The 25,952-nt window shown below is 32.5% G+C and overlaps 1 protein-coding gene across 1 annotated transcript in view; it reads left to right on the forward strand.

Annotated features, from left to right (window-relative positions):
* LOC111638385 (protein boule-like) overlaps window positions 1-20,413 on the forward strand; it is a 64,383-nt gene extending 43,970 nt beyond the window's left edge. Inside the window, exons 9-11 of the mRNA XM_023384084.1 lie at window positions 9,618-9,662; window positions 14,974-15,177; window positions 19,019-20,413. Coding sequence (XP_023239852.1) covers window positions 9,618-9,662; window positions 14,974-15,177; window positions 19,019-19,396 — 627 coding nt within the window. The 3' untranslated portion in view covers window positions 19,397-20,413. The remainder of the gene's footprint in view (window positions 1-9,617; window positions 9,663-14,973; window positions 15,178-19,018) is intronic.
* Window positions 20,414-25,952: the final 5,539 nt, after the last annotated feature.

Genomic DNA, 25,952 nt, shown 5'->3' on the forward strand with positions numbered 1-25,952 from the left:
AAATATAATAAACATCCCAAAGCCTGATACACAGATACTAAACCAAATGATCACCATAATTAATCAGGCTATTATTTTGTTGTTATTAATAATTACACATTAAGTAATTTGGTATTAGAGGTAGACGTTAGGTGCCATCTCTTATCTAAATTAACAATTTATTAAATAATTTAGAACAGTTCTAAATTACTTAATAAATTATTATAATTATTAATTTAGATAAGAGATGATACCTAATGTCTACCTCTAATACCAAATTACTTAATGTGTAATTATTAATAACAACAAAATAATAGCCTGATTAATTATGGTGATCATTTGGTTTAGTATCAGTGCATCAGGCTTTGGGATGTTTATTATATTTATTTAACACAGATTGGGCAATTAAATTGGATATATTTAAAAACCTGTACATGGATAAAAGTACAATTGATAAGATTTTAAAATTAAATAAATAAACTGATATAAAATTGGGTTTAAACACCTTTTTTAAAATAATTGAGTTGATTATAATGAGTATATACAGTATGAAGTTCACATTGATGAAATTAACTAGTTGTTTCTCGAGTAGGAGGGTGGAAGATAAAATTTTTTAATACTGGGCATAATTGGATGCCCAGTTTGTGCATCTTAGTCAAAGCAAAAAAAAAACATGGTATTTTGTTCAACTGGATGAGCACATGTTGCATGTTTAGGGCTTATGCCATGAGTGTAGTGGAGAATTTTTTGACTCTGCTTTGTAATGAGTTTAGAAAATTCTTTGGAGCCTTTAAAACATTAATTAAAAGCAATTAATTAAAACATGCCAGGACAAAATTAATACAATTATTAATGTGTGTGTCTTTGGAGCCTGGTTATATTGTTTTGTGGGATTGCAAACAATGTAGAACATTTTGTAAACATTTACAATAAAACATGTTGGGTTGCAACTACAAATGGAGCAAGAAAGCAATAAGCTGCATTTCTTAAACATAAACATCATGCTTAGACTGGTATCAATACATAGTAAAATTTACCAAAAATCTAAGTACCATTCAATTTTCTTTCTGCATTGTTCCTTTGATGCATTCCACATAAAATTATTTCCATAAAATTTTGATTAAAGAAAAATTTTGCTGGAGCTTTCTTAAGGCATATGTATGATTGATTTTTTTTTAAATTATATAAACATGTTTAATTTTTAACAAATTGAATTTTTAAATCATGTCTTAATTATAAATGGAAATAAACATTTCATTCTTTTCTTCTCAGTAAACTAAATAGTTTAATTGCTTGAAAAAACTTATATTTAGAATTTTTATTGTTACTGAATTAATTAAATAGTCATTTTAAAAACTTATTAATTAATGAATGGTATCAAAGGATTATTATACAATTTCTGGAAACATTTCTAATTTCACAATGTTTTCAAATTTTTTGTGATATTTTCAAGAGAATAAGCTACAGTATACANAAAAAAAAAATTATACGCAAGAATCGAACCCGAGAACTCAGGCTTATGAATCTGACTCGTTACCACTCTGCCACAGGACGCTTGAATAGAAATACGTATAATTTATATATAAAGTGCTAAAAAACTTTAAGTTCGATTTTCTTGATTATATTTGAGTATTGCACTTTAGTATTTTACAGGTAGTACACTCACATGGTGTACTACCTCTACAACAAAGATCAGCAAAATCCGTTACCCCAAAGCCGTAAGCTCTCCTTGTTAGCAAGAATTCTGTGTTACTGAACATGGCCCAGGCCTTGCAAGTCTTCAAATTTTCCATACGTTGATACATTGTTACTTCATTGTGCAGTTCAGAGATAATTTCTTCCCTCTTGTTTTTTGTTTTTCCTTTCAACTCTCCAATGTTCTTAGCTGCAAATGACTGACCCTTGCTGTCAATAAACTGCAAGACACAACCACTCCATCTTTTTCTGATGATGCCTTCCACGGTGTAGTTACCATAACTGGCCTGTTTGCTTTCACCTGTAGAGTCTCCATCCTTTTTTACATTGCTTCATTCCTATATTTCTTTTCAAGAATGCTTTCATCTGGAGCTGTTGTCATTTTTTACCTTTCCCAGTTTTGTCTCCGATCTTTTTGGGTGACACCAAGACAGATGGAAATTGCATATAACAGCATTGCTGGATATGGGGGTTTGGCCTTTAATGTGGATGGCACCATTATTGAAGATATTTGCCAAAGGTAATAAAATGTTCTTATCGAAAGCTGATTGTACCGAGTTTTCATTTTCGAGACATGGTTTCTTATCCATTGGAAAAAATGCCTCCTTGGACGTGAAGTCAAAGGTTTCTTGCGGCAGTTTTTGGAACTCTGTAAAATCTTCTTTGAAAGTCACAGCTGGCACTTTGGTTGATACATTGTATTCAGCCCTACTCAGTTTAGAAGACCTGTCCCTCACATTTAAACAAACTTCTCCAATTGGTCCATTTATTAACTAAAAACTATTTACGATTAGGCTAAACATAGGCTGTTTACAATTGGAACATTTGAGCAATCCCTTTATATCTAAATAAATAAAATTACTTGTCCTTACTTGTCCTAACAATTCCTATGGTTGTTAAAATACTGAATATAAATGGGGTTTGCTTGCAAAATCCGTGCGGGCAAAGTCGCAGGTAACAGCTAGTGTTTTATAAGGCTAGTATAGTATATTGTATTAAAGGCTTAGTATATTATATTTAACTGTCCTTGCAAGTCCCAGTTTGAGAGAGAGTTTACATAAATTTGTGGGCAGATAAATACCTTGTACAGTACAGGATCTGAGAGTTCACTTTGTTGCTGATTGGGTTGAGGACTTGAATTAACATGATAAATTGATGATTCGGAAGCTTCGATGGATGACTATGGAAAGTCTTAGTGTATTTGGCAAGGTCTTGATATCTTGATATTAGGACTATTCAGGCGACAGGAGGGTCGTCAGAGGAAGAAAAGACACTTGAATAGGAATCTTCAATGTCGATAAGGTATCCGAGCGCTAGTGCAACTCTGGCGAGGGTGAATTTTCAATGACAACAAACCATGTTTGTCATCGACCCCGCTTTTATTGGGGTTCTTTTCATTTTTTCTATTGTCTTTTATTGGTAATGTTATAGGTCTTGGCCAATAGATAAATTTTGGTTGAAGTTCTGGGTGACACATTTGGAAGATGTGTCACCTTTGGAATGACGCTATCCTATCCTTCCAGTAGAATGACAGCTATCATATCCTTCCATCTTTTTATTAATTGTTGGAAAAAAATTATATAGTTTTCTTTTATGTTTAATATAAATTTTAAAACTTTTTTTTTTTTTGTTTATATAATTGTGCAAAAGTTTATAGTTAAATAAAATCTAGATTCTCACATTAAGTAAATATTTAAAAAAAAAAAAAAAAAAACAGATTATTCTATACTATTTTATGAAACAGAATATTTACAAAGATACCTTGAATTGGTTCCAGCCTTCTTTTATGCAACAGATTTCAACATTCAATGATCAGTAATAATCTAAAGAAAAAAACAAAACAAATATTTGTAAAAGACTTTCTGCTTCTTCCATAATATAGATATTATCAATGCATAAATGAATAATGTCAATATAGCGAATTTTATTAGATTGATATAATAAGCATGGCAACGCTAAATGAAGTAACATTGTCATATTAAACCACTTATATTTTCTTTGTAATTTACATATGTACCAATTGGTGATGGAGAATTGATTATTGTATTACTGTTTATATTTCTAAAATTAGTCTTTTTTTTGTTGTTTTCATATTTTTAATTCTTCTTTAGTATAAGTATGAATTCTTTCTTTAGAAAAAATTGATTTAAAATCATGGAATTTAGTAACTGTTAATAATAAAACTTTATATTTCATAATGGTCTGTTATGTTTTGTTTCCACGACTAAAATAGAAAAGAGTTTGATTTATCATTTTATCAGTTTATTTTATTATCTCTAAAGCTTAACACAAAATCGATGATTCTTGGATTAAAGTTTTTTCAAAATTTCAAAGCCACCTCAATCCATTTTACTTTTTTTGGGTAAGTTAGATTTTGTTGTTTTGTTATTTACATGTAAGTCATTAGCTCTCAACCTGTCTAAGACATTCAGTAAACGGTCCATGCATTCTTTATAAATTTTTCCTTGAATTATGATGTAGTCAAAATAAGCTATCACTCCTTCAAGATTTTGGGTAAATTGATTGATAAACTTATGGAACTTGTTTGATGCTGATTTAATTCCAAAAAATAATCGTTTTGCTAGATAGGTTCCACAGTGTGTTGAGATTGTTTGTATTTTTGCACTGTCATTATCAACTGATAGATGAAGATAAGCTTTGTGGATATCTAACATGCAAAAATAAGATTCATTCTGTAACTTATTGAAAATATCTTTAATGCATGGAATTGGATGGCAATGAGTCACGCAACTGCTTGTTGACTGTGACCTTATAGTCAGCACAAATTCGTACTGTCCCATCAGGTTTTGGGTTAATGACTATGGTGTTCCCCACTCTGAATAATCCACTTTTTCGATGATATCCTCACTTTCTAATTTATCTAATTTATTATCCCCTTCTTCCTTCAATGCATAAGGAACTGGGCATGGTTTTACAAACATTGCTTTGGCACCATCTCTCAGTTTTAATGTGCAAATATAATTAGGTATTTGGCCAACTGTGGGGGTGAATACATCTGAGTACCACTCTATGATTTTTGAAATGGATTTTTCTATTTCTGTTGATGAAATGTTGTTGACCTTAGTTGTATGGCTGGGTTCATTGATATCAATCCTTAGTCTTTGAATCCAATCTCTTCCTACTATTGCATTTTTTTTGGAAGGGAATGACATATAAGTCCTCTATACTGTAATTACCAACATATTTAGTTTTTACTTTTGCCACTCCTAGGGGTTTGAAAATATTTCTTATGTAACTTTGAAAGGTCACTTTCGTTTTTGCTATGGGCGCATTCAATTGTAAACAATTGAATTTGTTGAAACTGATGATACTGACGTGACTGCCAGTGTCACATTCAAAACCAACTTTTGTACCATTATCATAAATTTCTGTGAGGAGTCTGTCATCAGTTCCCTTTATATTAACAAATACATCTAGAACACTGTTTATATCAAAGTTAATTATGTGTTCATGATTAATATTGTGTACGTTATGATTCCTGTTAATTGTTGACATTTGTTTCCTTAAGGATGATATGCATACATTTCCTGTGTGGCCTTTTTTATGACATCATTCTCATTTCAGCTAGTCTTTGACTCTACAGTTTATTGATTTATGGTTGTTTTTTCCCACAATGTAAGCATAGTCCTTCTAAATTAAGTTCTTTAAGGTTAAGTGGGTTTCTGCTGCGACCTTTTATTCTACTTCTGTTTCGATTTGATGATTGTATTTGAATATTTTTGGTAAGTTTGTGAACAAGGTGTACTTTTATATATTCAAGTACAGAATCCATTCTAACTCAGCACTGGGGTGAAATCTAAACTATCTCTCAAGAACCTGTAACCGGTGCATAATGTGTCACAGTTGACAAACATTTTTGAACATTCATGCAGTTCTTCTTCAGGTCAACTGGTTAAGGAATTTCACTGGATAGAGTGTATGTTATTCTGTGGGATCAGGTGTCATTCTGGCAAAGTAGGTTTTCTCTAGCATGTGCGGTCATGCATCAGTGGGGGCAGCTGCAGGTCTGCATCCAACAGGGATTGCCAGGTGAGAGATAGACTCAGTTCCTCCTTCCAATTGACACACGTGGTCACTCGGCCAGCGTTGTAGATGGCTATGTCTTCCAGCCCCCTGAGATGTTCCTGGTGGGGTGTGTTGACAATGATTGTGGCTCAACTTCGGGGTCGGATGCGTATGTAGCTAGGGCGGTGGTGAGCCATCCATGTCGGATGTCTGCCTGGTGTTTCCTATCTTTATAAAGCAGTTGTTCAATTATTAATTAATGAACCTGATGAGAAAGTTTGTGAAAAATGACAGGGTCACCGACGAGCGGTTTCTAAAAATAGGTTTAAATGCTAATGAAAACTTAGTACATCTGAAGAATATGGATATTGATTTTGGAGCAAAAAAGGTTTTAAAGGAATTGAAAGTAAGCGACAAAGATATTCTGTTTTCTAAGAGTTTGTCAGAATGTGCTGAAAGTGATGACACAAAGATTATTGAGAAGGGACATGTCAAGTAGAAATGTGTGAAGACTTTGAACAGCTTAGACCAAAAATTATTAAAATACAATTAAATGTTGGGAATGCAAGTGTTGAGAGTAGTTTCTTGGTTAACAAATCACTGTTGAGTGAAAATCTTAAGGAAGAAAGTTTAGTTGCTCAATGCTTAGTTTATAATGGGATCCATTTTGCAGGTAGTATTATTCAAATAAAAATAGACCAGAAAATGTTGTTAACAGTCAGAGAATCTAAAGACAGTGATACAGTCGACCCCCCTATAAGATATAGATACGTTCCAAGTCGTTCCAATCACAGCCCGACACGTGTCAAGTTTACGGACTACGGCTGATTGAAAGGTTTTCTTCCATAAAATTAATCGATTCTACACTAATCCGACTCAACATTTCCAAAATACGTATATTTTTTCGTAGTTTTATAGGAATCGTAATTATAGGGACCGTAATTATAGGGGGGGTCGACTGTATATTGCATCTCTGCAACAGAAAAAAGATATTCAGAAGCAGCAGGCATTGACAGCTGAAGAAAAAAGAAAACTTACACAACAACTTAAGGATTTAAAACAACACAAGAAAATGTTAAAAAAAAGATCACGAAAAGGAAGAAAAAGAGATTGAATGAAAATAAATACACTTGAGGAAAAAAGGTTAAAACTACATTAATTCTTAAATAATTGATTGTCTTTAATTAATGTCCAACCTGAGTCTTTTGATTTCAATTCATCATTTCATAGTATCAGGTCCTCTCCTTCCCAGCTCTTCCCTCCAAAAAGTGACAATTTTCTTCGCTTTCCTCTCTATCCTCTCATGCCAGTCCCTCTTTTCCCTAGAGACCCATTGGACCATTGGGTCAACCAATCACAGTAAGGTGAAGAGAACAAAAGCCAGAAGTGAAGTTTATGAAAGAAAAATGGTGGAAGAAAGAGAAACAAAAAGAAAAACAAGGCTCAACCAAGCTACAGCATGTAGAATTAGATGGTTTTGGGTGATTTTTTTATCTCACACAAATTTTGTCCTAATAGTAACATATTAACTTTTGGCTGTCGGCCATGATATTGTATATTTTTTATATTTTATTTTGAGTTAATCCTAGCCTTCCTTCCTGTTTCTTTGTCTCTTCTAAGACCTTCTTATCTACCCATTTTGCCCCTGGGGTAGGATTATCTTTTCCACGAAAATAAGAACAAAAGAGGGAGTGGGGCCCTGGGAAAAAACCGGACAGAAAATGAGTCACTCTGGAAGAGGATTCCGAAGAGAGCGGATCGGAAAAGCAAGTGCTCGTGACCTGAACCGGCAAGAAAGGAAAGAGATGATTTCAAAAAAAAAGGGGGCCGTAAGGACAACGAATAGTCCAAGGAAAGAACAGAATTCTTTAATATTGAGAGGAGCCGAACAGACCTTGGAGCAAAAGATATCAAGTTGACGCCATAATTCAAAAATGTATATACGTATCAAAAGAAATCCCGGGTATTTCCATTCTTCCTACATTTTGTTTCCATATTCATCTGTCCTGTACTCTTCTTTTTTCATTAGTTATAAGATAGATATAAGTTAGTTATATAAGTAGTTTTTTGTTATTTTGACGATTGTCACATGTACAAACCTGTACATGTGATAGTGGAGGACAAGCCTGTTCCTTTTTTTCTGTATAAAAGAAAGGCATAAATTTGTAAAGTTGGGATTCCTAAGAAAAAAGAGGGGAAAAGAAAAGTTTGGAGAGAATAAAGAATATTATGTGATAATTTTGTATCTTTCTTTTGTTTGTAACTTTTCGTTCGCGGAATTGTATACTAGGGGCTTTTGTATAAGGACTTTATTATTTTATTCAGAAATGCATTTTGCGTTTTATTAACTTTTTTCAGACCATTTTATAGATAGTATTCGATTATTTAACACAGATACTAAACCAAATGATCACCATAATTAATCAGGCTATTATTTTGTTGTTATTAATAATTACACATTAAGTAATTTGGTATTAGAGGTAGACGTTAGGTGCCATCTCTTATCTAAATTAACAATTTATTAAATAATTTAGAACAGTTCTAAATTACTTAATAAATTATTATAATTATTAATTTAGATAAGAGATGATACCTAATGTCTACCTCTAATACCAAATTACTTAATGTGTAATTATTAATAACAACAAAATAATAGCCTGATTAATTATGGTGATCATTTGGTTTAGTATCAGTGCATCAGGCTTTGGGATGTTTATTATATTTATTTAACACAGATTGGGCAATTAAATTGGATATATTTAAAAACCTGTACATGGATAAAAGTACAATTGATAAGATTTTAAAATTAAATAAATAAACTGATATAAAATTGGGTTTAAACACCTTTTTTAAAATAATTGAGTTGATTATAATGAGTATATACAGTATGAAGTTCACATTGATGAAATTAACTAGTTGTTTCTCGAGTAGGAGGGTGGAAGATAAAATTTTTTAATACTGGGCATAATTGGATGCCCAGTTTGTGCATCTTAGTCAAAGCAAAAAAAAAACATGGTATTTTGTTCAACTGGATGAGCACATGTTGCATGTTTAGGGCTTATGCCATGAGTGTAGTGGAGAATTTTTTGACTCTGCTTTGTAATGAGTTTAGAAAATTCTTTGGAGCCTTTAAAACATTAATTAAAAGCAATTAATTAAAACATGCCAGGACAAAATTAATACAATTATTAATGTGTGTGTCTTTGGAGCCTGGTTATATTGTTTTGTGGGATTGCAAACAATGTAGAACATTTTGTAAACATTTACAATAAAACATGTTGGGTTGCAACTACAAATGGAGCAAGAAAGCAATAAGCTGCATTTCTTAAACATAAACATCATGCTTAGACTGGTATCAATACATAGTAAAATTTACCAAAAATCTAAGTACCATTCAATTTTCTTTCTGCATTGTTCCTTTGATGCATTCCACATAAAATTATTTCCATAAAATTTTGATTAAAGAAAAATTTTGCTGGAGCTTTCTTAAGGCATATGTATGATTGATTTTTTTTTAAATTATATAAACATGTTTAATTTTTAACAAATTGAATTTTTAAATCATGTCTTAATTATAAATGGAAATAAACATTTCATTCTTTTCTTCTCAGTAAACTAAATAGTTTAATTGCTTGAAAAAACTTATATTTAGAATTTTTATTGTTACTGAATTAATTAAATAGTCATTTTAAAAACTTATTAATTAATGAATGGTATCAAAGGATTATTATACAATTTCTGGAAACATTTCTAATTTCACAATGTTTTCAAATTTTTTGTGATATTTTCAAGAGAATAAGCTACAGTATACAATATATATATTTTATTATTACTTAATATTTATGTGTGGAGTTATTATATAAGCTTATTATCATTAACATTAATAAGCTTTATAATAAGTTAATTAATTATTATAGACACCAACACACTGGACAAGTGGACAATGGCGTTGGTCTCCTTCAGTAAGTTATTTAAAGTAATTTTTTGTTTTTTAAAATTCTTTTAAACAACAAACAAATAAAAGTAGCTTTTGGAATATATCTTTTTAATAGTATAAATATAATAAATGTAAGTTTATATAAAATATTATAAACATTAACAAAAATATTCTGTGTAATGTATATTTTAGCATATTGCCATCTGTTACAATATATATGGCATTTTGTATCTATCAACAAACTGATCAGATAAACATGAAAAAAATAAAGAAAAATTTTGTGTGTTAATTTTAAAATTATCTTTTAAGTATTTTCAATTGAATTCATACATTGTGAACTAAATAATTTTTATTTTCGAAAAACATGTGTCTATCATTTTGTGATTCTTTGTTAATATAATTATTCATTTTTATTAATATTACACTTTTTATCAATATAGATATTAGCAGATTATTTGTTCAACATATTTACATAATTGGTATTGATTCATAATATCAAATAATCAACCTGCATTAACAAAATCATTAAATGTTAAAAATAAATATAAAAAGAATTACATATTTGATACAAAACTGATATGAGTTCTGTAATATTTCAGTTTTTCTTTGTACTAAAAAGCATATTGTTTAACATTCACAAAATATTATGAGAAAATGAAAAGATAAAATGCCTGTACTGGATGAAATAGTAAAAATAAATACATAAACTTTTAAAATCAAGTATAAATTTTTTAATGAACAAATGTTTTTGGTTACATTAATAGGCCCTATTAATGTAGTTTCCTAATTAAATAGGAAGCCTAAGATTTAATGAAAATACTTTGTAAGTTTTGGTATATGCTTTTTATTTAAAAAAGTCTCATTAAGTTAATGTTACAAGAGACATTTTATTTTCTAATATATAAAGGAAGGTGCAAGCTCTTCCAAGATTTATACTATATAAAATAAAGTTTTCTTTGTAATAAATATTCAGATTCTATTATTTATATTTTTTGAAATTGATAAAATTAATTTGCACATTAAATTAAATGAATATGAAATATTTCTAATATATTTAATTTTCCATTTGTTTATGTATAACCAAAACAAAACTACTTTTGTTATAAACAGAAAAAGTTTACAACAAAAATAGCATCAATTGTTTTAAATGTAATTACTCTTTCAGACGACGGGCAATACGTATAGCCCTGTTGGAGCTTCTGAGGCTGGTCCTTTTCTACCACCGCCACCATACCTTGTTCCAGACAGAAATTTCTGATTTTAAAGTAAAACAAGAGCACTTTATCAATTGTATTTTTACCTTGCTCCAGGATGTAGGTTGATATTAAATATTGGCTTGTTTAAAAAAATGCATGTGGTTGGCTTGGTAAAATCTGGTTATGGTTTTTCTTTGCTGATAATATTCTGCTTGATTTTTCTCAGTTTTTGCATATATTATTTGCCTTCCTTCCCTCTTTATCTGCCAATTGTCCCCTTCAGTTTTCAATTGCTTATATTATAAAGAAGTTTCATAATAAAATTTCCGTATCTTTTACTCTTAAGTTAATGTGTATCTATTAGTTTTGCATGGCTTATATTACCTTAATTTGTAAAGATTTTCTAAGAAATCGTATTAAGTTTAAAATAGCAACTTTATAGACTGATTTATGGAATAATTATGCATGAGTGTGTAATATAAAATTAGTATGTAAAAACTACATATTGAATTTTATTATTAAAATATACAGATATATGGCCTACATATTCTGAGTTATTGTGAACAAAATATTTTCTGTTGAGAAAATTGCACGAATACTGTTATGTATGAATTAGTTGTTAACACTGTAAGCACTACACATACAACCAATATCCAGCAAGAAAAACTACAAGAAAGCAAATGTTTTCATTCATCTTTCTTGTAGTTTTCCTTGTTGGAAATTGGTTATATGTGTAGTGTTTATTTACATATATCCAGTTTAAGTTGTTGAATTAACACTGTAAATCTGACAGAATAAATCGTGTGTTTAGTCATTTTTATGTAAATTGTTGCAGTGTTGCAAGAATTTTTATGAAAAACTGCGAGAATTTTAAGGTAAAATTGCAGTACCGTATATACCTACGTATTGTTTTCATTTAATATAATAGAAATTTGTTTTTAAAATGTATTTTTAATCATTAGCTTATTAGTATTTTTAATAACGAGCAAATATTTATTTCGATACTGTCACAATGCCAGGTTGAAATTTTTAATCATATTTTCAATGTATTTAATTTATAATATATGCTATCCACCTCAAATTAGTAGTAGCTTGTCCATGTGGGGATATTAAGTTGTGGAGTTTCGTCTAAGATTCGAGTGGGCAATCAACCACCAGTCTCAATTATTAAGCCGAAGAGCTTGGGGATAACAGAGAAGTCTACCACTACCTTCTCAAAGCCCAGTACTTTAGCAAGTTTTGATCGAGAAAATTCAGTGACTCTAGCTTGCTTAGAGTCCACATATGCCTCCTCCACTCGTTCACATTTTCAAGGCAAACGAGGAAGAGAACTGCATTAATAACAAACTATCTCGAAAGCGTGGCAAACATGTTTTGACACCACATTAAAATCTCCACATCAAGGAATTCCGTAATGCGCGTGACAGCAAAAATTAAACAATTGATTTGATTTGAAACGAAAATTAAAAGAACATTCCAGTTTTCCAAATTCCCGACGAAGATCTTCGGAGTAAGTCGAAAACGTTAGCCGTTAGTTTTGACAAATGCTGAACTGTTGACAGGTTAAAGGCGTATCTAACTCAGTTTGGTCAAATTTTCATATACGACTTTACGTATTTTCATCGACGACATGTTGAATCACTTAATAAATCTTTCATATTTTTGTATTGATTTATTTCCATTAGTACCATTTGTTTTGTTTTATCTGCCTCTTACTAATATTCAATTGTTATTTATAAGAAATTTCTTGTAATTTATGTCTAACTTGTAAGCTCTCTGTTTATTTACTATTATTTTAGACTTTTGTGCATTTGTTTATTATATCCCTTACTATTACTAACTCCCTCAGATAAGCTATCTTTTATTTTTTCAGATAATAAAAGATTATTATAATTTAATACTGTTTTTTTCCAATTAAGTTTTTCTATTAAACTTAAGTATTTTAACTTGTGTACTAATTTCTGGTATTCTGTATTATTAGTAATTACCATATGTATTTCTGTTATTTTCTTCTACAGCAGTAGCATTGTTTCTATTATGACGTTTTTTATTTTACTAATTTTTTAATTTTATATTTTTTATATTTGATTTCTGATTTGACAGTTAGTAATTAGGTCATGATAAGCCCTCATTATAAGCATTTATTTTTATCAATTTAAATTTAATAAATTGTAATAAAAGAGCAAAAGCTATATATAATTTAAGGACTGATTTGTTAATTTATACTTATTACTAGCAGATGAGCCCGACGTTGCTCGGGCAAAAAGTAATGATAGTGAAGATTATCCTAATGATTAAAACAACTAAATCGCTAGATGGCATGCAAATGCGCTTGCCTTCCCATTAACTTAAGACATTTACGTTTGCCACCACCCAATGTCCGAATATTACATCTTTTTCAAATCTCTCTATGAATCATAATCTACAGAGAGAGCTTTATTTTAATACCTGAACCACATTTGGTGCTTTCAGCTATTCTGTCAAATGAACCTGGACAATATATGAGGCTTGCCAAATCAATATATAGATTTTACACAAAAACTGGTGTTTGTTTTTATATATTAATTTATTACTAGAAATTCCCCCGTCAAGCATAACTGGATACTTTTTATGAAAAAGTAGAGATTGAAGAATTGAGAAGAGTAGATATTTCAAGAAAATTTGCTAAATTAAGTAGTTTATATTATCTGTTGTAACATAGAGTTGTTTGTTTTGTTATGTGCGGCAGATCTTACTTAGAACACTTAGGCGATCTGCCTAGTGGGGATGCCTTCCGAAAGGTTTTTTAAGGGTAACTGTCTCTATTCAGGCGTTACAGACATAGCCACATAGCCAGCCATCCAGGCGAGGCGCGACCCACGATCGAACTACCAGTGTTCAGGGAACGAAACCGCTTGGCCACTGGTAGGACTGGAACATAAAAAGCAACAAAACAAAATTTTATCCTGAATGGAAAATAGGAGTAATAGAGAATTCACTTACGCACACATAAACAGATGATGGGCTTTTTATTAAAAGAAATATTAAAATCTTTCTTCATAAAATTTTTAATACTCTATTGTCTTTTAATAAGTACAACAGCCTTTATGTGGAATACTGTTTCGGTTTCTTGAAGGGATAAGGCAACATAGAGTTGATCAATTTTACTCTTACGCTTTCCTCTAGGCTTATTTAGTGAGTGTTTTTAATTCCATGTTGATAAAAACAAAGATGAATTGTATGTAGCCTACGTTACTTAGATGAGCGATAACACTTTGTAAATAACAGGCTCGTTAGGTCGTTACTTCAGATTGGATAATAGAACGTCACGTGGTCACTAATGAAAATAATTTTTTTAAAGGAAGTGACACGATGCCGCTATCGTTTTTAAATTTTAAATTTAATGAAGTAACTTACGGGAAATTTCCTCGTCGAACATGAACGTCACGTGATCACTGACTTCACTATAACGACAGTTCGATCGGGACACCGGATCGCACTGTCATTGTGTGAAGTCAGTCGATAAAATCCAGTCTTCCAAAATTGATAAAAACGTTTATTATATTGCTAATGTTTTCGCAAAATAAGTAGCCTATACTTTCCCTCAGAACATAAAACGCATATAATCAAAATTTCGTCTGGATTGAATAAAAGTTGCAGGAGTTAAAAGGAATTCACACACACAGACAACATCTATTATATTAGTAACGTTTGCATTTGTTTTAGTAGTTATTAAAAGGTTCATAACATAATATTCTTATTTTTGAATTTCATTGGAGAATGACAGTTGTAATCTGTGGAAAGTATTTGTGAAGTGCACAAATCTTGTGAATTTTGCTACAGTTACAGCTAATTAACATCAGTAGACAGTATTTCATTTCATTAATTACCATACATGTTGTTATTTCGAACATGAGACATTATTACTTTACAATGGAATTGCCTTATTGCTAAAAGAATATATTGTTCACAATACTCATTTGTTTATAAATTGAAACAAAAAATTATTATTGTTATAATTATTAATCATCCAACCAACAGCCAAATTAATCGGGTAGAAATGCCCGATTAATTTGGCTGTAGGATGGATGATTATTAATACACCGGGTTCTTGTGGATGTTTATAGTTGTTATTATTATTGTTAATGTTATTTTTTGCAGAGCACCGGTCTTCCCACACAATATGTGTATTCAGCTCTTCCAACAGCTGCGTCGGGTTCGAATGCAACCGAGATTTGTCAGTATGGTGGTCCCATTCCAAATTGTTCGTCTCCAGTTAATGCTCAAATGGCAAGTCCATACACACAAACCAATCCCAGTACAGAATATGCAGATTCCTCCACTGCTGATTCACCATCTAGTGAGGTAAATGAAATAATTCATGTGTCAAAAGTTGTTATATTATGAATGTTTTAAATCAATAAACTCTTTCCAAATATAACTAATTATTTTTGTCAGCTATTTGTCAGAAACATTACTGTTTCTGACAAACAGCTTTGTTCAAATTATTTACTTGAAACTAAAACAGCTTTAAGATTTAAAAAGTTAATAGATTTGTTAAATCTCAAAGCCATTTTATTTTTAAATATTCAAATATGGAATTGTATTTTAAAAAATTATCTTTTCAAGCATGTTTTCAAACAATTACTCTTTTTTAAAATTGAAAATATCGAACTTTTTCAAATTTTGAAAGATCACCGGTAACATTCGAATTTGTTTTTTTCTTTAATAGATTGAATTATGAAGTCGTTATTTTTTTTATTTGTTTTTTTCGTTTACAATTTTTATTAACATAAGTGATTTACATGATCGGTTATTAATACTGATAACCCGCAATATAACAAGACTAAAGGGAAATTAATTACCCAATAATATCAATTATCTATTCCAGTGTTTTTCAACTTGTGGGTCGCGACCCCAAGGGAGTCGCAAAGCCTTACACATGGGGTCGCGGGTGAAAGAAAAAGACAAGTGTTTGTTGGCCTACAATAAAAAAAAACTAGAATTTCAGTGAGAAGGCTGTGCCTGTTTATTTTACAGTACAATTGGTTTTTCGATCAATATTTAAAGAGAGAAAATTAAATACGTAGTTTTTAAAATCACTGATATAGTTTAAATATGGCCCTGGGGGGTCGCCAGAATTTTTTAACTTGTAAAGGGGTCGCGTATTCAAGAAGATTGAAAAACACTGATCCCTTCTATCCAAAGATATCATGGTCAGCTATAAAATGAACCTTGCCCAATATATGATAATAAGTACAACAGCCTTTATGTGGGTAAATACCACACTTAGTAGCGAAATAAAGAAGGTCTGTATATACAGTATATGTCTTGACTCAAATATTACTGTACTTATGGAGCCTTTATTTTGGGGCTCTTTGAATAGTGCATGTTTTAAACAAACTTGTACGAGCAGTTAGTTCTATATGACATTAAACTAAAATTACATAAAACCAATGCGATTCCAGTCTAATAATAATTTTGGATAGTTATTCAATCATAATTTAAGTAACTTGATCAAAATGGTTTAAAATAAAGAACATTCTTATCATTTAATATCTTGGTTGAAACTAATCAAATTAGTAGTTATATTGGTTTTAGCACTTACGCATGCATTGCCTAAAGTGGTGCAATAATATCAAAGAACAGTCAAAGCAATCATATATCTATATATGACACTTCGCGAGATAAGCCCCCTCCCTAAATCAGTCAGGTGTTATAGAAAGTCACGCTGTGTTCTGCACGATGATCAGACAAGCTAACAATATTTATCAATAAAGAATAAAGAAAAGTCCAACAAGCGACCCTTTGCGAGATACTCGCGTACAAATTAGAAACCCAACAGCGGCAGTTCCAGTCACTGCCTTGCTTGCGGATTTCATCCTTGCAAGCAAATTACGTTATAGGCACGGCAATCAGTATCTGTAACAAATAATAAATGTATTAACTTCTGTTGACCGAAAACAGGTTTCACCTTGAACCATTACTATTGCCTCTATTTTCCATGCTCCGCATAAGTCAAGGGTCGCTATCGCTCGCATCTCAGCACCCGTTAACACTATATATCATCAAGTACTCCACGAACTGTCAAGTGGGCTACTACTCAGAGCCAGCATAATTGCATGGACTAAATAATTAAACGTGATAGACGTGATAGTCTTAGCCAAGCACGTGGTGCGTGTTGCTACTTCCAATTGTGTGCGGCTGATTTTGGGGAGCTATATTTTGTGAAGGGTCACATATAGTTGTATGGCTCCTTTTGACTTTTGCTCCTATGGGTATATGCTCTACAGCTCTGTTAACGTCCCAACAATGTCATCCTCATCTGCAATTGTGCCCAGTTTAGAATGTTCAGTTAGTTATCCCATCTGCAGTTCTGCACACCCATCTTGCTTTTTTTTTTATCTGCAGGAAAACTAAATAATATAACATCTGAGGATTTTCAATTTGGTGTCACAATAAACCATTCTTTCATATCTTGAGCACTTAAATATAGCCGACTCACACAGGAACATTCGTGTGGGTATATACTATTCCTAAGCACCAAAACAGCCGCTGCCGCAAAGGTTCAAGGATCGTGTCCAGACCTATATATATGAATCTTGGAAATAAATAGCCACCAATGCACCATCTAATAAATATCCATGCATTAACAATCAGTCTGATATTTTGAAATACTGTAGTTTTATTCTGACAGATGCCTTGGAACAAGCAGATTGGTCTGTTTTTTTTTTCCGTAACCCATATCGAGGCTACAAAATCAAGAGCAAATAGTATGAATTTTTCTTGCAAAGAAATAGCGATTCATAAAACAAATAAATAGCAATAGTTCGTGACAATTTTAGCAGCTAAGATTTTATTTGATCAGATATCATTCCAATCTAACATTACTCTAACATCAGTATTGTTATATTCAGACTGTCTACCAATACTTAAAATTACTTACTACTTAATTTTAAGTAGAAATTTACATTACAGGAAATTGTAAATAATTCCTTTACAAACCCTCTTATTTCTATCAACAAAATAAGTTAATGACAGCAGTTTACATTTGCGAGTTCAGTGCGTTTTCATTGGTTTCAGTGCTGGAAACGCATGCAAGGGAGTGAAGGAAATGCCTTCAGTTATTATAAGAAATGATTGCGTTTGCCCAAAGATTGTGGAGAAATGTCCACTGTCCAGCAAAATTGTTAAAGATGTTTTATGCTTTTCTCCTGAAGTTATGATAAGTCCTACATTAATTGCGAATGTCACATTTGTGTTTCACTTAAGAGGATTTTGTTGCAAAAAATTAAGTTCCAGCATTGAAAGCTGATGCTATAAAAAGAGACTACGTACACCTTTGCCTGTCCAGCATTGTCAAGAAGTTAATGACAGAATTCGTACTCGTGCCCTACATTCCCGTATGTATAGATATGTACTGTACAATGTACAGTACATATCTATATGTACAGTACAGTACATATGTTAATTTACATATATTAATTTACAAAGCTGGCAAAGGCTCTTGCAAAACTTTCCCAGCAGAATCTCGACCGGCAAGAAAAAATTTCCAATAATTTTCAGTTATACTACCATATATTATTTAAATAATAATAATAGATAAAAAGAAACAATTTTGTCGAATTGTGAGAAATTTCTTTATTTTTCAGAAAAGACTATTTAAGTTTAAAAATAGATTTTTATAAGGAGAAACACCGAGTACAGCGTTGAGATTTTACTTTAAAAATAATTTTTTGTGGTGTTAATTATTGTAAAAGATAAAGACCTTATTTGGGAGTGAATTTTGAAAAAAGTTGTAAATGCTAATGAGTAAATTTTTTGTTAAGTCCAAACCCGATGGAGATACGACGCCTACTCCCTCCACTTATAACCTTCAGAATGTCGAATCAATACCCACAAATAGAAGTATTCTTACAAAATTCAAAAGTTTTGGTCGGTGGAATTCCGAACTATAAAACAAAATAATAGGCCAACAAACAGCGCACACACAATTCAGAATTTTGATATTTTTCGATTCGAAGTATTTAAAATGTCTTTAAATGCAAAAGAAACCCGATAGATTACAATGATTTTCCTCCGTTATTTAACAGCCGGAAAAGTAAATACTGTATGTATATTTTAAAATGATTGTAGTGTATATAATAATAATAAATGAAATTTAATTCCTAAAAATTATAAGTATTCACTTTGTTTTTTTTTACAGGTAAACAAAGGATACTCTAAAAAGACCACTAATAATTGTGGAAATTCTCGTAAACATCCGTCACTCCGTAAAAATTCGACCACACTCGGCACGTCGGGCGCAGGCGACGGACCACCGTCCCATTACCAAAAATGTCCACAGCAATCCCAGTTAATAGCCAAAACGGTCAACGGAATCACCGTAATGGCGTATCCGACACCTTTTTTTATTAATACGTCCCAACGCGCTGCAGATCATTCCGCCGGGGACCGCGATACATTCGCTCTCGTGTCCATGACAGATATTGGAATGATACAACAGCTTTCCACTAATCCCGTCAACCCCCTGCCGTCGACGTTAATACCCGCCGACGGCAACGGCGGCCAATCGAAATTTTGAAGATAATCGTATTTTCGGATATTATTTATATAATCCTAATTGTAAATGTGTGTAATTATCGTTAATCGCTATATTTCCAGACGAAAGTTGTCCTTCATTTAATATATCTTCGTAAAGACTTTTATCATCGGTCATCTTCAAACAAGCTAAACTTCATCGTCAAGAAGCGATAAAATTTAAAATGGGACGTCGTCTCGTTTAATAGTTCAGTTTTTTAATTGCATATTTTTATTGGGAGATATTTGGCATTATTATTTACATCTTTTACATAAACACACACATAAATATACATATACAAAAATATATACATTTAAATTAAAACCATGGTTTAAACAATTGCAGTCCAAAATTGCTTCATTTCTACCATTGTTCCAAGAAGGGTGAATTTTATTCAGATGACGAACGGCAGAAAATAATTGTTAATTTCATTCACATACACGACTATCTTTTTTTAAGAAAATATAGTTTTATAAATTAAAAATAATATTTTTTGCGTATTTTATCAATAGTTTTCGTAGAAACTATTCGCACATATCTTTTAATTAACTAAAATCTTCTAGATTGTGTCAAAAATAAAATGGATAAAAATTTCTCCCGACGTACTAACTTACATTCGCATTAACAAAGCATAAAATGAATAATAATATCTATCTATATATATATATTTTTTAAAAGAAAATATATTTATCCTTTTACTATAATGCATATATTCTTTCTTTTTCATCAATAAATTCACATCATATAAATAATTATTTACGAAAAGAATAATTCGTTCGTAAGAATCGATGTAAAGATTTTATTTTTAATACTTGTATCCGTAATCTAATTAGAATTGAAATTAAATAGAACGTAATGCATCTCTGTACGTTTTATTGTTTTTATTTGTATCTAAATAGAAACGAAATAAATCTGCAAGTTTTATGTCGATTTGGATTAAATATTTTAATTAATAGCTCTTCTATTTCTAACATTACAGTCTCTTCCAATTCGCGGGCCCTTCTACTACCACTTTGTGTTGCCGTATTTATTAAAGGAAATGTTTCGACTACCTTAACGCATTTTTTTTTTTTTAAATTAAATCTCATAATAACCGGGAAAGTTACGCAACATGCTGGATTTTTTAAAAGTAAGTGATGGGATTAACTACAGTACATTTATTGTTTTATTACATGCTAGAAATTCTTCTGTCAAGCGTGACGGAATATTTTCATGAGAAAGTAGAGATTGAAGAATTGAGAAGAGCTTCCAGTCAAGCTCGACGTTGTCATGCTTTTTCTGTAGTCTTTGTCAAAGCCATTCTTACTCGACGTTGCTCCAGTCGAATTTTACGGCCTTCGCGGTACTCGGTTCTTATTCTTTTAGATCTAGAGTTTACCTGACCAATTTTTACTCTTACGCTTTTTCCCAGGCTTTTTTTTGACAAAATAGTCTTTTTAAATCCACGTTAACAAAACAGAGATGAATTGTATGCAGCCTACGTTAATTAATTAGATGAGCGATAACTTTCTAACTTCCAATTGGATAATAGAACGTCACGTGGTCACTATGGAAATATTTATTTTAAAGATGTGACACGATACGGCTATCATTTTTAGCTTAAATTTAATGAAGTAAGTTTAAAATACACCACTTGCCAAAATATTTTAAAATATAACTTAAGGGAAATTTCCTGGTTCAGCATCAAGTCACGTGGTCACTGACGTCACCAACGACAGCGCGATCACCGATCCGAAATCGATAAAACGTTTATTCTATAGTTGATATTTCAGCAAAATAAATAGCCTATACTTTCCGTCAGAATATAAAATGTGATCTTTGCCTGGCGTTTGGAACGTCAGTGGAATCATGCTCGACGTTCCAAACGCCATTGTCAAACGTCTGGGCTTACAGGAAGGCGGCGCTGAACGTCCGACGTACACGTTTTCTCGTTGAAAACGTCGGTCGCAATCTCTAATATATACACTCTCCTGCTCCCTCGCTGGATTTATTGCTCTTCCGTGCAATAACGGGCGACGGAACATTCTAGAAGCTTATAAACGAAGGCTTCGTAATCGACAATTTAATTTTATGTACAGAAATAACGAGTGATTGTCACAGTAGACCATGGGCCGTATTCTGGTCACCGTCTCTCGTCTCACAATCTGGTCGCTGATTGGCTAATCATTTGGATTAACCAATCAGCGACCGGCTGCATATCTCGAGTAAGACCGGATTTAATGAAGATTTTACTCGGTCCTAGATTATAATCTAGGACCTCGGGTCTAGCAAAGTGAGTAAAATTCGGCTTAAATCTTCATTTTTCTGTGTTTGGAGTTAAAATTACGACGTATTTTATTAAAGTGATTATTTAAGCATTTATGGATAATATTGTAAAGAAACACGATTTTAATCCAGAAATTATTTAATTACAGTATTCAATTTTTTTGCAAGTGATGTGAAGTGCCTATAGAATTTACATATATTTATGTACATAATAGCTTATCATAATTATGTTGGAGTAGGTTTGTTCTTTCACAGCATCTTCTACCATCAACAGTGTAACACGTTCGTACATTTTCTAAAAATAATTTCCTTTTGGATTTATCTAAGCCACTACTTCCATCAACAAAAGTATGTCGTGAGAAATATCGTACGGGAGGAGACACGACAAAATTAAAGTCAAAAGTAATTATTTAGTACAATATTATTAAACATCCTATAAATACTTTAAAATTGTTTAATTTGTTTATTTACCTTCGCTGGTAACATTCATCGTTGTTAAACGTTTCCGCCATTTTTCAACAATATCCCATGAGTAAGTGCGCAACAAGAACAAGTAGCGCAACATGTTTTACTTGGAGTTCAAACGTCAAACGTGTACTTCTGCTTGCCGTACAAGTTTAACTTTTGAACTTCGGCTGCACACTCTAATAACGGCGCCACACACAAATTTATTTATGTTTAATATAAAATTTAATTTTGAATTAATCTCAACAGCCAGAAACGTTACGAAACTCGTTGCCGGAATTTTTTTTCTAGGTTATTTAAACCAGTTAGGGACTTGTATTGGAATGGACCTAATATTTGCAAGTTAGAATTTTAAAAGGATAAGATAAGTTTGGATGGGGGTGTGAAGTTAAAGTGTTTAACCGTTAAAATAAAATACTCGCAAATATTTTTATAAATTTATTTTGTTTCATCATAAATTCACAATTTATACGAAAACCGAACGAATTAATAGCGAGGTTGAGACCGAAGTTTTAAACGCGAAAACGTGTACGTCGGACGTTCGGTGCCGCTTTCCCGTAAGCCTAGAAGTTTGACGATGGTGTTTGGAATGTTGAGCATGATTCCACTGACTATCCAAACACCATTGTCAAACTTAATTAAATTGACTCAATGTCCTTTTTCCTTATTAATATGTAAATTTTCGACTATAAATTCGTATCTTCTATTATCAGGACTTATTATACTGGTTTTACAGATGATATTACAAAGATTAACAGAAAACAATTTTTATTTTATTTCATAAAATAAAAATTCCTCAAATCAGGTATATGAAATAAAATAAAAATTGTTTTCTGTTAATCTTTGTAATATCATCTGTAAAACCAGTATAATAAGTCCTGATAATAGAAGATACGAATTTATAGTCGAAAATTTACATATTAGAGAGGTTGAGGCGCACGTTTTAAACGTGTAAACGTGTACGTGTGACGTTCGGCGCCGCTTTCCCGTAAGCCTAAAAGTTTGACAATGGTGTTTGGATAGTCGGTGGAATCACGCTCGACATTCCAAACACCATCGTCAAACTTTTAGGCTTACGGGAAAGCGGCGCCGAACGTCACACGTACACGTTTAAAACGTGCGCCTCAACCTCTCTATTAACCATTGTCAAACTTCTAGGCTTACAGGAAAGCGGCGCCGAGCGTCCGACGTACACGTTTTCGCGTTTGAAACTTCGGCCTCAACCTCGCTATTAATCAATCCGGACCATGAATTTAAAAACCGGCTTGTCCGGGTGAAACCGTCTGGTGGCGACACTAGGCGAATACTTTATCTTAATATCCCAATTTTTTAACTCAACCACACAAAAGCATAAAAATCACGCAAAGCTTAATTTTGTAGCGTGCGACTGGGTTGATCCAAAGATTTTGGTAAAGAGTTCTTCAGAACATACCTTTCCTAGCAAAAGAAATTTAATTAAGTACTGTACATTAAAAAAACTATAACACTTGGTCGTTGCATCGTTGTACTGACTAAAAATGTACGTTTTATGATAGTTTAATTGACCATTGCATAGCTTTACTTCTAAGTACGGTCGGATGGCTGAGCAGTCAAGGTGGTAGCCTACCGCTTTGTAGGATCCGGCATCGAACCGGACAGGTTGAAAAATCCCCAGGAATTTTTTGGGTTGGTCCAACCAGGATATGTCGACCCCCGTCCTTCACCATCCGACCGTCTCATTGTGGACTTGGCCCAACCCATAATGGGCTTGCTAAAAGAGGCCCTCTTAGTGACTACATGGTGGAAAGAGTTAAAAAGTACTGTGTGGTAATTTTTTTTGTATTGTCGAATTTGTTGTATCTGTTTTTAAAATTTATTTACATCGTATCTATTCATTAGGTGAGACACATAAAGTTTACGCTTTTCTCCATCTAAAGTTTGGTTACTCTGTCATGTACCGAGTGAGGTTAAAACAAAACGGCCCACCACCAGAGGCCAAGCGGTCTTCATATCCTGAACACTGGGAGTTCGGCCGTGGGTTCGCGCCCCGCTCGGACGGGCTGGCCACGTGGAGTTTTCCGGGTTTTCTCCACGTCTGTAACGCCTAAATAGGGGCCAGTTTCCCTTAAAAGTACCTCCCGGAAGGCATTCCCCCTAGGCAGATCGCCCGAGTGTTGCGTTGCCATAACTTAACAACAACAACATAAAACAAAACGGAAACGTCACAAATACGGCATTGGACAAAACTCACATACAGCAGAGACTCCAATACGTCACATGCAAGTTCTCTATATTTACGATTAAATGGCAGAATACATTGTTGAAATCGATACACAATAAAAAATGAAACGTTTTATCGAAAGTTATTAAAATTTGCATCTTCTAACGAAATTTTTCTAATCAATTCTAAGGAAACTTTGTTTACTGAAACTAACGAAACAATTAAGTTTAATATTCGTAATATTCCTTTAAAATATTAATATAAGTGTGATATTTACATATTTCATAAATACTGTCAATGATCCGCCTGGCCCATTCTTCGCCGCCCCATCATGGGCCTGGCTGAACCAGTAATGGGCTTGCTAAAAGGGTCCTATTAGTGCTGACAGGGAGGAAAGAGTTAACTCTCGGCTCTGAGCTCACCAGAGGTTGAATGGATACTGAATACTGGTAGTTGGTTGCGGATGTGAGGATCGCGAATACCGTAAACAAAGAAACACAACTTTTACGATATGAGAGTCTTTAATTCGCGTACAGTACAAATTACAGGAATATAGATCGGATGTCAGCTACAAGCTCTATCCCTTAACTTATTACTTAATTTTAGTAACAAAAATTCAACGAATCAATTATATAACGCGACAATTCTTCCTTCGTTGAATGACTATTATACTTATAGCATATACAATTATATCTTAAGACTAATTATTACTTACTAAAAACGAAAAATAGATCTAAGACAAGAGAGAAGTTGAAATTGAAATGTAAAGATGAGAAGAAAGAAAAAAGTCTGGTACCCAATAAATTCGGCGTTTTTCACGGTGAATTTTCATAAGTTGAGTGAGCCTCTCGATCCACGGCCAATGAAAATTACTTTCCTAAGGAATTTCGATTTCGCTTTACACTCTAGTACGAACGAAAACACCCTTCTCAGTTTTCGTTATCCTCNGGTACCCAATAAATTCGGCGTTTTTCACGGTGAATTTTCATAAGTTGAGTGAGCCTCTCGATCCACGGCCAATGAAAATTACTTTCCTAAGAAATTTCGATTTCGCTTTACACTCTCGTACGAACGAAAACACCCTTCTCAGTTTTCGTTATCCTCGTTTCCTTTTCTTCTCGAAAAGTCCGTCTCGTGTCCACTCAGTTCCAAAAAAAAAAACTTCGAGAGCCTTTCTCATGTGTCCTTTCCTCTCTCGTACTACCAGTGTTGCCAGATCTGAAGGTTAAAAAGTAGCGTGGTTGTGCTCCAAAAGTAGCGGATTTGAACTGTTTGTAGCCCAAACAATAAAAATGAATTATTTTGCAGCTATGCACTTTTACTAATGAAATAAGTTTGTAATATATGTATATACATACACAGGGTGTATCAGAATGACGTTTTAAAAATTTGGGGATTGTAGAGGATGAAATTTTGAGCGTTTTGATATAAGGAACCTACAGCCGGAAATGAGATACGTATAAAGTTTCTACTGCACTTTGCACGTTCTATGAGGTCGGTATGCTGAATGAAACAGCAGAATACAGTATTTATGACAAGTTTTATTGACAAAACAGTAGAGTACAATCAAACTGTACATCGAATCAGTGGCTGCACTACTTTAGAGTAAATGTTCAGTGTGACGACCAC

Source organism: Centruroides sculpturatus, unplaced genomic scaffold (assembly GCF_000671375.1).
Source record: "Centruroides sculpturatus isolate CEXI.00-Female unplaced genomic scaffold, Cexi_2.0 scaffold985, whole genome shotgun sequence".
NCBI classification, from domain to species: Eukaryota; Metazoa; Arthropoda; class Arachnida; order Scorpiones; family Buthidae; genus Centruroides; species Centruroides sculpturatus.